This window comes from Amblyomma maculatum, chromosome 5, assembly GCF_055883805.1.
Source record: "Amblyomma maculatum isolate TAMU_Amacu chromosome 5, ASM5588380v1, whole genome shotgun sequence".
Classification (NCBI taxonomy): domain Eukaryota; kingdom Metazoa; phylum Arthropoda; class Arachnida; order Ixodida; family Ixodidae; genus Amblyomma; species Amblyomma maculatum.
In genome coordinates this window covers 109,472,370-109,484,827 of record NC_139348.1, presented here as the reverse complement: position 1 = coordinate 109,484,827, position 12,458 = coordinate 109,472,370, and the positions used below count along the sequence as shown (strand labels likewise).

The following is a 12,458-nucleotide window of genomic DNA, read 5'->3' as shown; positions in this document are numbered from 1 at the left end:
AATAAAGCGCTAAGCGCTTCAAAAGAACAGCGCGAAGCGTGCAAAGACGGAAAAAGACTTCGCACTGGCCGCACGTCGAAGGAAACGACAAAAACCGAGAAAACTGCCGCAGCGGTGCGGCGGGGTGCAAATTTTACAAAACGGTGACAGAGACGCGACGCGCAAGGACGACGAAAACTTCGCAAAAGGGGCATTTCGAGACTGGCGATAAGAAACCGCTTCGTGAGCTCCCGCGGCCACTGTGGCTGGGTGCCGAAACAAGGCCTGCAAAGTCAAGCTGCAAATGCACCGCACACTCATCAACAGGGGGCGTAACAAGAACGTTGCAAAAAATTAAAAATGGGGAGTAATATTTTGCTAAAATAGTTTACCTATTTTATAAAACGTGGCATTAAAATGTGTATTTCTTTATGTTGTTTTATAGCGTTTTTATTTGTGCTTTTGAATTTCATTATCTAAGTGTTTTGGCCCCCCCAAAGTGGCTGTGCTGCTGTCGCGCTGGACCGTTTTTGGGCCCAGCCTTCGCTACCATTGTACATATACCTTGTTTTGTGGGCGGTGCACCCAATCGCGTAGAGAGATGAGTGCGTAAACAAACCCATCTATTGCTCCTCGATGCGGGTTTGTAGTTAGCGCTACCTTTCTAGCATGGGCAACACACCGCACGAGCGGTTAAAATGAAACGAATGGTAAATAAACAAACAGAATTTCATGCTTATAAATAAATACATAAATCAAGTCTATTTCATGTTATATGATAGATGAGATGACAGATTGATACTGCGTACTGAACAGTAGTTGTGCCTTGTTTTGGCTCTCATAAGGCGCATGTTTCACAATGGAATGTGAAAGTGAGGCACTTTTAGTGTGAATAAATATCAATTGTCACCATGCTATTCAGCCTTACGTTCTTACTCGTCAAAGTTCAGGCTGTGGTACTCTTTCTCCTGATTGCATCCCCTCCTGAGATTCAGAAACACCTCGAATTATGAAAGCTCCGTTACACAAGCCGTTGACGGCGGCCACTGCGCTCATTATGTAAATAAATTACACGCAACGAAACTTCGTCGTCGGCGGGCCCTTTGGCGGCGCCGTGAGGTGGAATCATATGGTAGTGCGGCGCTGTTGCCGGGACAACGCGCCAAACGTGATCCTCGCTCGCGTTCTCGCGAGATCCTGCGCGTTCGACCAGCGCAGACGGTCGAATATGGCTTCGAACTGTAAATACTTTGATGAAGACTCCGTCTACAGGATCACTCGTAAAGGACGTATTGAGTTCGGCCTGGTGCTTGAGAACGCCGAGTACGTGACCAGTGAAGACGAGGACGAGGTGGGAGCCAACGTGCCCCAATGGGACCGCATGAAAAGGGGCCACGTCCGGGTTGCATGGCACCCGAAGGGCCGCGAGGAAGTAGTCTCCGAGAAAAAGGTAAAGTTCCCCCAGCTAGTTAGCCCCGGTTTTCCTGTTAACCCGTCGCGGGGATCCTTTGGAAGCTGGAGGCGACTCAAGATGCCGACCTGAGCCCCGCATGAGCGCTCGAGGCCTGGCGAAGCCGGCCGGGTGCCGAGCGCGATCTGTCAAAAGCAGATCACGCCCGTTCGCAGCCCAAATGATCGCGTTTACAATTTAGCAACGTTGTTTGAGCGGCAGAAAAGCGTTTGGAGGGCGTTCTGAGGGTCTGCTATGGACGCAGGTGAAGCTGCACGATCGCTCGCTCATGCCCGGCGACGTCGTGAGGAAGGTGGTCAAGGGTAAAGACACGCAACTAGGTTACTGCCGCAACACCGAGGTCCTTGCGACCATCCAAGTGCTCGGTACAAACTACGTCATAAACAACGTGAACAGCGTCGACTTGGTACCGCTCGAGGTGAGTGGAAGTACACTGCGTAATTTTTCTTAAAAGAAAAAAAAATGGTTTCATAAACATCTTGTGCGCGCTGGCGTTCGATCTGCGTTTTGGTCGTTCGCTTTAGTTTCTAGTATGGTGCAGGATTATGTGCCTGTCTGCGTGTTCGAGTCGGGAGATTCTCGCATTCAGGGCCAAATCTGAGTGAAAAATACATTCTTGTAAAGAAAGAATTAAGTGTTCTATTTCATGAATTCGTTGCCCACAAGCCTGGAGCATACTGCACCTATCTTGCTTATGCGCCTATACGTTGTGATCTGCGCATTCGAATGGAACGATTTGCAATCAAACTCGAATAGCTGCGAGAATTGGACGCTAGATGCAGTTTGAGTTACTTCCGGCGACTTCGGAAACTCGACGCGAGACAGTGAAACAGTATCTCCAAGGTTACGTGCCGAGGCATGTGGGTACGTAGTTGCTTTCGCTATCTGTAGCAGTGCGCACCGCGAATGGTCGCAAAAATCAAAATAAAGGTTCCGGACAATGGCACACGGTACGACACTGGGCACGCGTGTTAAAATTTTTCATTTTCTGGCTAATGCAAATGCCTGTTTAGCAAGTGAAAAAGGTAGCATAGTGGCCTTAACTAAGGTGCAGGCTTGCATATATGAACCAAGTGCATCAGGGAGAGAAAAAAAAAGCATGCGATAATATCGCCTTCAAATGCAGCGGCTGAAAAAATATAGCATTCGTGTATATATAGTTTACGAATGAAGAAAAAGTTTTAGTCAGTTTTTGCCTGGGCCGACAATACTGGCTTGCATTGTAGTGTTTCTTTACAATTTGCTACTTTGTACATTCACTACCTTCTGTGCTGCTATGCATGACTCGTTTTCTAGCCCTCAGTTGAACACTGAACCCATCTCTGCAAGTTCCTACTTCATCATAAAATTGAATAGCTGAGCCTTGCATAACTCTGTTGACATTTATCCAGAAATGAAAGATGTCTTCATTGTTAGGAAATTGCAGTCGAAGTTTTTCTCCTGTCCAATTCCAACTTGGGATCTACATTTCTATGTTGAGTGCCTCGAGCTTTTCTTTATGTAATTTTGTGCATTGTATTTATTCTTTTCGTTCTAAAACTACATTAACAGTGGAAATGAGATATATTACCAATTATTCAAGTATGTAATCATTCATTTTCTGTTCTTTCAAGCGATAATCTCAGTTGATATCACCAAGGTGTACTTGTATGCAGTGATGATACCTGTTCACAATTTTTCCCCCATTTTTTTGTCATCTTATAAAAGCACTATTTTCAATGTAAATAACCTCTTTATTCCTTAGCCTGGGGTAACTTAAGCTTGCCTCCTCTTTTTGTCCTCTTTATTCTTTACAACTTTGATTAATAGTCTCTTCTGTATTATTCCAGGCTAATTCTTCCCCAATAATGTCATTGTGTGACACCATTGATAGGACTTTAGGTGCCGTAATTGTGTTTTTGCTGCAAAATCAAATAGAGCACAAGGCTATTCTCTCTGACCTATTCTCATTTTATTTCCATGATCCGCAGAGTTATCTCAGTCATATCAACATTCTTGACCTACAAAGTAGGGCTGCATTTGATACATTATATGCCAGTACTCTTTGCACCAGCCATGAACTTAGAAGTCTAGATCCTCATGACAACACTCTACCATTTCTTGGGTGCATTGGAGTGTAATTGCTATATTTATTATTACTTTTGCAAAGTATTTAAATCGCACACAAGTTGGGTGGTTAGAAACTACCGTTGGCAGTGAATAATAGAATGCTGTGCCACATGCATTGCTCACAGTGGGAGTTCTGAGCGTTTCTGCGGCGATAGCTGTTGAAAGCACTTTTCCCAGCCTGCAGTGTTGGTGTAACTGAATCACTTTGTGTGAAGTGATGTAATGCATGACATCACTGCGACATGCCACTCTAAGTAGGTGGAGTGTAGTGATGTCATGCTCACTCAGCCAGACAAGAAGGCAAATAGTAATGCAAAGGCAGTTTTCACTTCATTTTATTACCCTAAAGGCTGTTGCATAGGAGATGGGATAAGAATTAAATAAAATGGTTTATTTGTACATGATGCGTGGCGGCACTTTCGCGGAATGCCTTGTTATATATACTGTAGTGGCAGTCACGGTATATCATATTATATTAAAATACTGTAGTCATCGCTGCGAACAGCTGTTGCTAAACATTATGTTACAATAGCAGCCAAACTGGTATTTTGTTTTTAATTTTATACTCATCGCTTAATCTTCTAGCGGGAGAAAGAAAAGAAACGTTAATGAAGTCACATTGACAGAAACTTAAAAGAACATGCATTTTCCGTTGATAATTACAAATATGTCATTATATTTCACGTTAAACAAGTCCTTGTGCACTTGTGTATATCTTCTGTTTGTAACTTTTTTGCCAAGAGCTTTATAATGCGTACCATTGGCTTCTGTTGACGTCGAGGTACACAATAGCAGTGGGAAGAAAATTTATGTTCCAGTTTCTGAAGTGACTGCTTTAGAATCCTACGACTCAACTTCTATGATAGGCAAAAACATAATTTTACCTTTGCTGTGTCTTGATGTCAAGCAATACCAATGGCACGTGTATCAACAACTTCCTTGCTGCAAAATTTGTTATAAAGCCCTATTTATAAAACATATTATGCAACTGCGCTAGGGCTTGTTTTCATAAAATTAAATGACATATTTGGAATCTGAACAGAAAAACAATATGTGCTCTCTGAAGAGTCTGTAAATGTGAGTTCGTTAATAATAAAATTTTTAAGATTCTTTTCTTTTGTTAATAATTGTTCAACTGTTCATCTACAAGTGAAATTGTGCTATGTTGTGCAAGTGTGAATCATCTTCGTCAGGAACGGATTCACACTGAATGGCTAGCTCAGGGACATCTCATGATATGTTTTTTTGGGGGCAAAAATGTATAGCAAATAGGACCCTCACAATCGATGAAATGATTGCAAGATGCACACCTGGGCATGTAAGTGCTCTTTGGAGTGGACACCTACAAGTCTCGAAAAAGCTAAATTGAAATTTAAAGCCACTGTTTATTTATTTTTTTTTTAATTTATTAATTTTTTGTTGTTGTTGTTGTTGTTATTGAGACTGGGGAAGACTGTCACTGCTTTGCTTATCTATAACTTACAACGGTCCAGAATAACTAAAAAAGGCGAGCTGGAAATATGCTGCCTGCTAGTGCGAGGAAGCACCAGGGATGCAGTAGACACAATTTTTCTTCCCAAATATTGCAGGAGTGCAAAACAGCCTACCAGCATTTGTTGTAGATAGCAGTGAAGTTGAAAAAAACTGGCGCTGTCCCTTTTGTGAACTGGGATGTTTTCTAACTTGCGTTTAACGTGAAGGCACTAATGCAGAAATTACCACCCAAAATCTTCTATTGCTTGTGGAGCAACAGGTTGGTCAGACAGGACTGTGGTGTCATTACCCAGGAGACCAATCGTCAGCCGGCGTAAATTTCGAAAGTGATGCTCTGGCGGTAATGTTAATTTGACTGAAATTATATCCAAATATAATGGGCCATGCCAAGTTGGATGGTTGCCACCAGAGCTTGCCTAGGCCAATCCCCGAAATTTGATTCAGGTGACCCAGGAATTGACCTCTGCTGATTTGGATCGAAATTGATATCAAGTACAGTGGACTGCACACAGTCTGATGGTCAATCCAAAATTTGGCCCAGGCCATTTCCGAAATTTGGCTTGGGTCGCTTGAAAAACCACCTCAACCAAATTGGACCAAAATTGATATTCTTGTATAATGAATCATGCCCAGTTCAATGGTAAACCGCTGGGTTCTTTTGTTTTTCTTTTTTTACATTATTGGCTTCTCAGTTTAATGATGGTCGGAACTATTCATGCACTTCAATACTGGCCTTTTTGGGCAAGACACAGCGACTGATTTGCTGAGAATATTGGCTGAATCATAGCGTGTTACAGGTATATTTGCTTGTATTAGTTCAAGATTGCCTTGGTAGCACTCCAGTTAAGGTTGTTTGGCAGATGTTCTTGTATTGTCGCACTTTTGGAAACTTTGACAGAGGATATGGGAAACACTACAGAACAAGGATGTGCATTCGTATTGAAATTTCCAAAAGTGCAGCAGTGCGAGACCATAACTTTTTATCTTTCGAAGTTTGGATTGTAACTCTTTGTAGCTTTGTGCGTGCTGGACTATCGGAAGAGCTTTTTAAGTTGGCAATCTAAACTACTTTTTTTTTTGTCTCTGTACAGCGATTTAGTCAGGACGTGGCCATATACCTGGACTCGTGGGTTGGAATGGTGCAGAGCTTCAAGACTGAATTGACTGTCCGATTCCCCGATGGCTCTACGTGAGTTTCCCTTGCCTGTCAGAAAAGAAACAAATAGTAATGAAAGGCACCAATCACATCAGGAAACTGCGATGAATTCTACATTGCTCTAGAAGGGAGTGATGGTAGACACATAAGGGCCAGGCTCTGTGTGAGTTGTTTCCAAATTATAAGAAATGGAAACAAGTGAATGTGAAAATAGAGCAATCTTGCTGTCAGTTGCGATGAAATTGCAGAGTGCTTATTACTTGCTTAGCAGTGTGTGAGGTGGCCACTCTTGTTCGGAGTTAGGGATGCCATAGTTTGACTTCCAGAAACCAAAAATTATTGCTATTCCTGCACTACCATTTGCATCGACCTTCTTGTATTCTGTTCAGTTGGCACGCTGTCAGGAATTCTGAAGACTTGACGGTCTGTATATGCTCACACTTTGGCACCCATAAATTTGTTGGCTGGTACCTTTAGTCTGACAAATTGGTGGACTCTGTATATGACACAGTAGTTTACCATTCTACTGTAAGTGCTTAAATGGGGGATCTTGAATCCCGGCTTAAGGTCTGTCCTATAGGATGACTCGAAGAAAATGTTTGTTACATTACGTGGATATTGCAACCGATCACGCGGCTTATTCGCACATATTTAAAGCTTTTTGCACCCCTATTGCTGCAGCAGGGTGCCGTAGGTCGGTCAGGATGCAGCCAGAATAAGGGCTTGTTGCTGTGTTAAAAGAAGTGGCTTGCACAGTCGAGACATTTCACCTTCTAGCTTTTGCTCTAACCCTTCTGAAGGGTTTCTGAAGGTTGTGCACTTAAGCACCCTAAACTAGAAATCGCACTGGAACATCACTGGGGGATTCAGATGACTGCCTAGCAGACTTGGCACTCACAGTCAATTGAATGTTTCAGATGCATTCTGCAAGAGGACGATGCCCTTGACCTAGAAGATGTCCTGGACCGGCGATTACCAGTGAGTTTCCTTTTTCATCACCCTGATGGCCCATTCTGTTAACAGAACACATTGCCTTAGGATTCTGTCTTTCCAGTCCTGTGTGCGGCTTAAAAAGAGTTCCTTTTGTTTTGTGACGGCTCCTCGGATTATGTTTAAAGCCAGAAGACATTGAGGACCCTGTGAGGACAAATGCATGGGTTGAGGTGGTCTTGTGAAGGAGGAAGCTCAAAAAGCTAAATTCTACATGGATCTACTTTAAGTTGCTTCAAGATTTGAATTAATTTCTATATTTTCGGCATCACCTATTGCAAAAATCTGTAGCAAGTATTCAGATGTGATTGAAATCGCAAGAGTGAGTACAACAAAGCAAATTTACAGAAACAAAGATTGCTCCTTTTTTTTTTCTTTGTTACAAATGTAAAGGCCAGCGGGCACAAATGACTTGTGGCACACATAGTGCACGTCTAGCATTTTATGCTAAATCTTTTTACTCCAGGGAAAGTGTATCAACCATAACATTTTCGGCTCTTTCTTATCCTGTGATTTTTTCACATTGTGTGACGTGCTTTGTGTGTGTTTTATCTGATACGTCCAACTTTTACAATGTGCATATGCACGTTGTGCCTATTATGTGCAAGCTCTGAATACTGGTGCTGCTACTGCTGTGTCGGGCAGGAGCTAGGCTGATCACTTGTTTTTATTGTGATCCTGTGAAAATACCTCGTATTGTTTGGACAGACAGTGCCTAATCTGCAAAACTAATTATGTGGGGTTTACTGCAGCATTGTTTTCCAGGCACGCTCATGGCAGACCTGATCGGTATTTCTGGTCACAGTGCGGTTCAGAGTTGCTTCATTATTTGTATGCCAATGAAGTGGCTGGCATAAAAAGCTTCATCACCACTTCGAAGTGGCTTGTATAACTCCTCGCAGATGTTATTTTGGAAGTCATTTCTTTTTTTTTTTTTTTTTTACTTATACTGCTTATGCCAAGGCTGCACAGTGGAAAGACTTCTCCCTCTAACACCCATTTAACTCTTTCCCATACCAGCCATGTGGCTCCCTTCCACACCCTGCTACGCTTGCCTTCCTTGGACTTCGCTCCTGTTTTGCCCCGAGTGGCCTTTGGCTATCCTGCTTCCGGATTACATGCCCCGCCTGAGTCCATTTCTTATTCTTTGATTTCGGTTGGGGCGTCATTAACTCTTTTTTTTTTTCTTTTTCTTTGACCTATTTTGCTCTCTACCCTTGCATTTCTTTTTTAGGCATTGCAGCCGTTGTTTGGAGCGCACCTCTCAAAACGTCCTTGCTTGGGTCGGGCGTCAGCATAACTGGCGCAAGGAACTATTTATGGGAGCACAGCGGAAGATGATAGTATAGTGGTAATAGTGGTGATATAGAGACTGCAAGGTGAAAAATCAAATGATGCTGGGTGTGAGCGTTTCGCGCACCTGTCCTTGCTTTGCAGTCGTCGGAGTTCAAGGAGGAAGGCTTTTACAAGGGCCAGCGGCTTTGTGGTCCCATACGGTGCTTTGAGGGTGCCCGCTGGCTTCACTGCACCAAGGAGACCAGTGCCCTGCTGAGCCGTCCACACAAGCACGTCCAGGTCACCGTGGACGATGTGAGTGGGAGTGCACTTAACTCGGTGCATCTGTGGGGTTCGGCTCTTTTGGCCCCTGTGCAGGGGGTTGTTGCGACAACTTTGATTCAAAGGGTAGCTGGCATTGGTTTTCACCTTTTGTATATTAGCCATCACACTGTTTGTACCTTGAGTTTTTATGTGACAGGTATTGAGAAATTTGTTGTTTTTGCCATCTCTTTTGCATGGACATCATTAAGGGTGCATTGTCTGGTTTCTTCGTGCTGTTGACAGCATGACACCTTGTGGCGCGGTGCCACTCCATGGAATGCTATACACAGCTGAAGTCATTGAACTATTTGGGGAAATAAAAATTTTATAAGTAAACAAACGCGAGAAATATTTTTCACCGCAAACAGCTGTTCAGAATCTTGCATTACACAAGCACTGTAGCCGTTGGATTTTTTTTAGTGCGTAGCACTACAAGCCGCAGTCACGGATTTCGCCGATGTCTGTCTGAAGTTACTCACTCTCTCTTCGTGAACTTGAAGGGGAGAAAGAGAAAATGGCGACGCGCGCTTCACGCGGCTACGCAGCTCAGCATTGAGGAGGCGAAGCGGCCGCATTGCTGCAGCAGAAGCCGCACTCTCTCTCGCTGTCCATCTGTCTCTCCGTGAACTTGGAGAAGAGGAAAGGAAAGTGGCTACGCCCGCATCATGCGACCTAATACTGAGGGGGCGGAGTGGCCGCATAGATGCACCTAGTGAGAGAGTAAAACAGCAAGAGAGGGGCGTGTCAGTTGCAGACGTGGCGGCTGTCACTGGGCAGCGTTTCATTAGCTAGTGCTATTCCGGAATAAGCAGTCGTGTATCGCTCGCGCGTCCTCAACTTCGGCATCTCTCCCCTCGCATCAGTCACTCCTCAGCCTTCACGGACAGCAGAGGTGCACGCGCGGTGCTCCCCAGACCTCGGCTCTGAGCCACTCGCCGCGTCATGAAGCTGCTAGTGCTTTTACCTCTGCGCCTTAACTGGCGCTCGCCTTTAAGCGCATTTCCCTCTCTCTTCTCTCTTTCTCTCCCCCTATGATCTCAACCCAGACCTTTCGGCCCCAGAGCAGTGCATTGTAAAAAGGTACATTGCGCCTGTTTTCGTTTACCGTAAAAACCCGCGTATAATACGAACCCGAATATAATACGAGGTGAAATTCTGGAGACGCGAAATGGAAAAAAAAAGTTTTTACCGCATATAATACGAGAGAGAAAAAACAAGACATTTATTGAAATCGGACCTCACACTTCAATCACTTTCATCTTCAGCAGCGCTTTCCTCGGAAATTTCTTTGTCGGACAAATCATCCCACAGGTACTCATCTTCTGTGCCATCGAGGGCGTTTGAGATGCCGCACTTCTTAAACGAACGGCGCACAAGCTCCTCTGGGATGCTTGCCCACGCGTCCACAATCCATTTGCACAGCGTGGCTGGCGATGCTCGCTTCAGCCGCCCGGCCGGCGTCACTGCAGGCTCACCTGACCGCATCCATTCCGCGTAGCATCGCTTGACTGCGTCCTTGAAGGGTTTGTTGACACAAACGTCGAGAGGCTGAAGTTGTGAGGTCATCCCACCCGGAATCACAACAAGTTCTGTGCGGCAGTCGCTTAGCAGCCTTTTCACCGAGTCGGCCAAATGGCAACGAAACGCGTCCAGCACGAGGATGGATGGAAAGGACAACAGTGCACCGGGCCGTTTGCACCACACTGACTTCACCCAGTCGAGGACAAGATCCTCGTTCATCCAACCTTTTTCGTGGCATCTCACGATGACATTCTTCGGCAGCTCCTCACCTTTCGGCATTGTCTTGCGCTTGAAGATGACATAGGGCGGGAGCTTGCGGCCGTCTGCCGTGCACGATAGCATGACTGTAACCCGCGTCTTCTCGTTTCCAGTAGACCGGATACAAACTTGTTTAGAGCCTTTCTCATGGACGGTGAGGGGCGATGGCATGTCCAGGTAAACCGGCGTCTGGTCAGCATTGCCTATTTGCCCCAGCTGAAAGTTTTTGGTCTTTCGCAAAGAAATCACGTGGCGCTGAAAAGCCACCAGCAGCTCTTCGAAGGATTCGGGCAGCTTTTGTGAAATCGAGGTTCGCCGGCGTAGCGAGAATCCAGCACGGCACATATAGCGATGTATCCAGTGCTTGCTTGCTTTGAAGGCGGAGCTCGGAATTCCCTTTTCCCTTGCAAGCTCCCTAGCTTTTGCTTGCATAAGCTCTACGCTCACAGCTAGATGCGATGCTCGCTGTTCTCGTACGAACTCCGTCAGAGCGAGTTCAATTTCCGGGAATGCGACATTCTTTGGCCCGCGAAAGCTTCTTCGCATTCCCTTGCACGCGAAAAGGGCTTCTTTCTGTCGTCGCCATCCGCGAATGCTTCCCTCGGTGACGCCAAACTGCCTCCCGGCCGCACTGTTGCCGATGTTTTCAGCAACTAAAATCACCTTTCTCTTAAAAGCAGCCGAGTACTGTTTCCGAGACCCTGGCATCCTGCTCGTTCACTTAGAGAAAAAAGCGTGCACTTTTTCGCGAACCGTGGTTTGCACGAGAGCACATGCGCTGATGCTGTGCGCACTCGACGACTCAACAACAAAGAGACGACACCTCGACGTCGTGGCCACTGCGGGGTGCGGCCACGTTAGGGCAACGAAGCCAAGCCGTAGCCGCACCTCGATAACAAAGCCAAGCCGTAGCCACGCGGCAACAACGAAACCAAAACTTCTCGCAAAACTTTGACATTTTGGTTGGGATCCGCAAATAATACGAGGCGGAAATTTGGAACGCTGAAAGTTGGAAAAAAAACTCGTATTATACGCGGGTTTTTACGGTATTTCTGAAGATGGTGTTAGGAAAGCTGAGGACGCGGCTGCGCCGCGCGTTTGCTTCGCGTCGCAATGGATGAAGCCCGGCCGTCAGGCACTGCGGCGCAGATTCGCCATGCTTGACGTGCTGAAGTACAACGGTTAAGCAGTGCTACGCACCATGCTACTTAGCATTTGCTTACTATGCAAATCGGTCGTAATTTTTTTTGCACTGACCTGTCGCAGATATATCGAGTACCTGCGAGAATGTTAGCTTAGCTAAGTGGCACACTCCTTTTAGGTCTTTAAAATATTCTGAAGATAGTAACGGTAAATAAACAACTGAACGAGAGTAGAAAACAGGGCCACAACAAGATAAACAAACTTGCTGCATGGTAAAATATGGATCCAAAAACGAGGTTGTGTATTTTGCCTAATGGTGACACATGTTTGCGGGTTTTGTCAATAAATAGTACCGCCACTAGAAGTTTGGTGTTCTCTGTGCCTGCAGGTGAAGGTAGTGTACCTGTTCGTCCAAGGCGTTTGCAAGGCTTACCAGGACACGTCCAATGGGAATAACCAGAGCGATGAGCTCATCAAGTATGTCATCGAGGGAGAGGCGCTGGACAGGTGGGGGCACCCTCTGGGAATCTTCCGTCTCCCTTTCTCTATCCCTCTTTCTTCTCTCTCCGTTGCTCTGTGCACAATGAAAGCTGTTCAGGCCTTCAAACAATGTAGTAAAGATGGTAGTTGTTTGCAGGAGTATTCACATTGCTTCCAGCCTCTACTGTGGATTTGCCTCATTTTTGTCGGGTTTGTGTCCATAGCGTGTCTCATCTTACCATTGACAGCTTGAAGAGA

General features: G+C 45.3%; 1 protein-coding gene across 1 annotated transcript in view; it reads left to right on the top strand.

Annotated features, from left to right (window-relative positions):
* The first annotated feature begins 1,144 nt into the window (after positions 1 to 1,144).
* LOC146189216 ((E3-independent) E2 ubiquitin-conjugating enzyme) overlaps positions 1,145 to 12,458 on the top strand; it is a 40,450-nt gene continuing 29,136 nt past the window's right edge. Inside the window, exons 1-6 of the mRNA XM_084604120.1 lie at positions 1,145 to 1,429; positions 1,695 to 1,868; positions 6,145 to 6,242; positions 7,127 to 7,187; positions 8,637 to 8,789; positions 12,109 to 12,227. Of these exons, the coding sequence (XP_084460246.1) occupies positions 1,208 to 1,429; positions 1,695 to 1,868; positions 6,145 to 6,242; positions 7,127 to 7,187; positions 8,637 to 8,789; positions 12,109 to 12,227 (827 nt within the window). The 5' untranslated portion in view covers positions 1,145 to 1,207. The remainder of the gene's footprint in view (positions 1,430 to 1,694; positions 1,869 to 6,144; positions 6,243 to 7,126; positions 7,188 to 8,636; positions 8,790 to 12,108; positions 12,228 to 12,458) is intronic.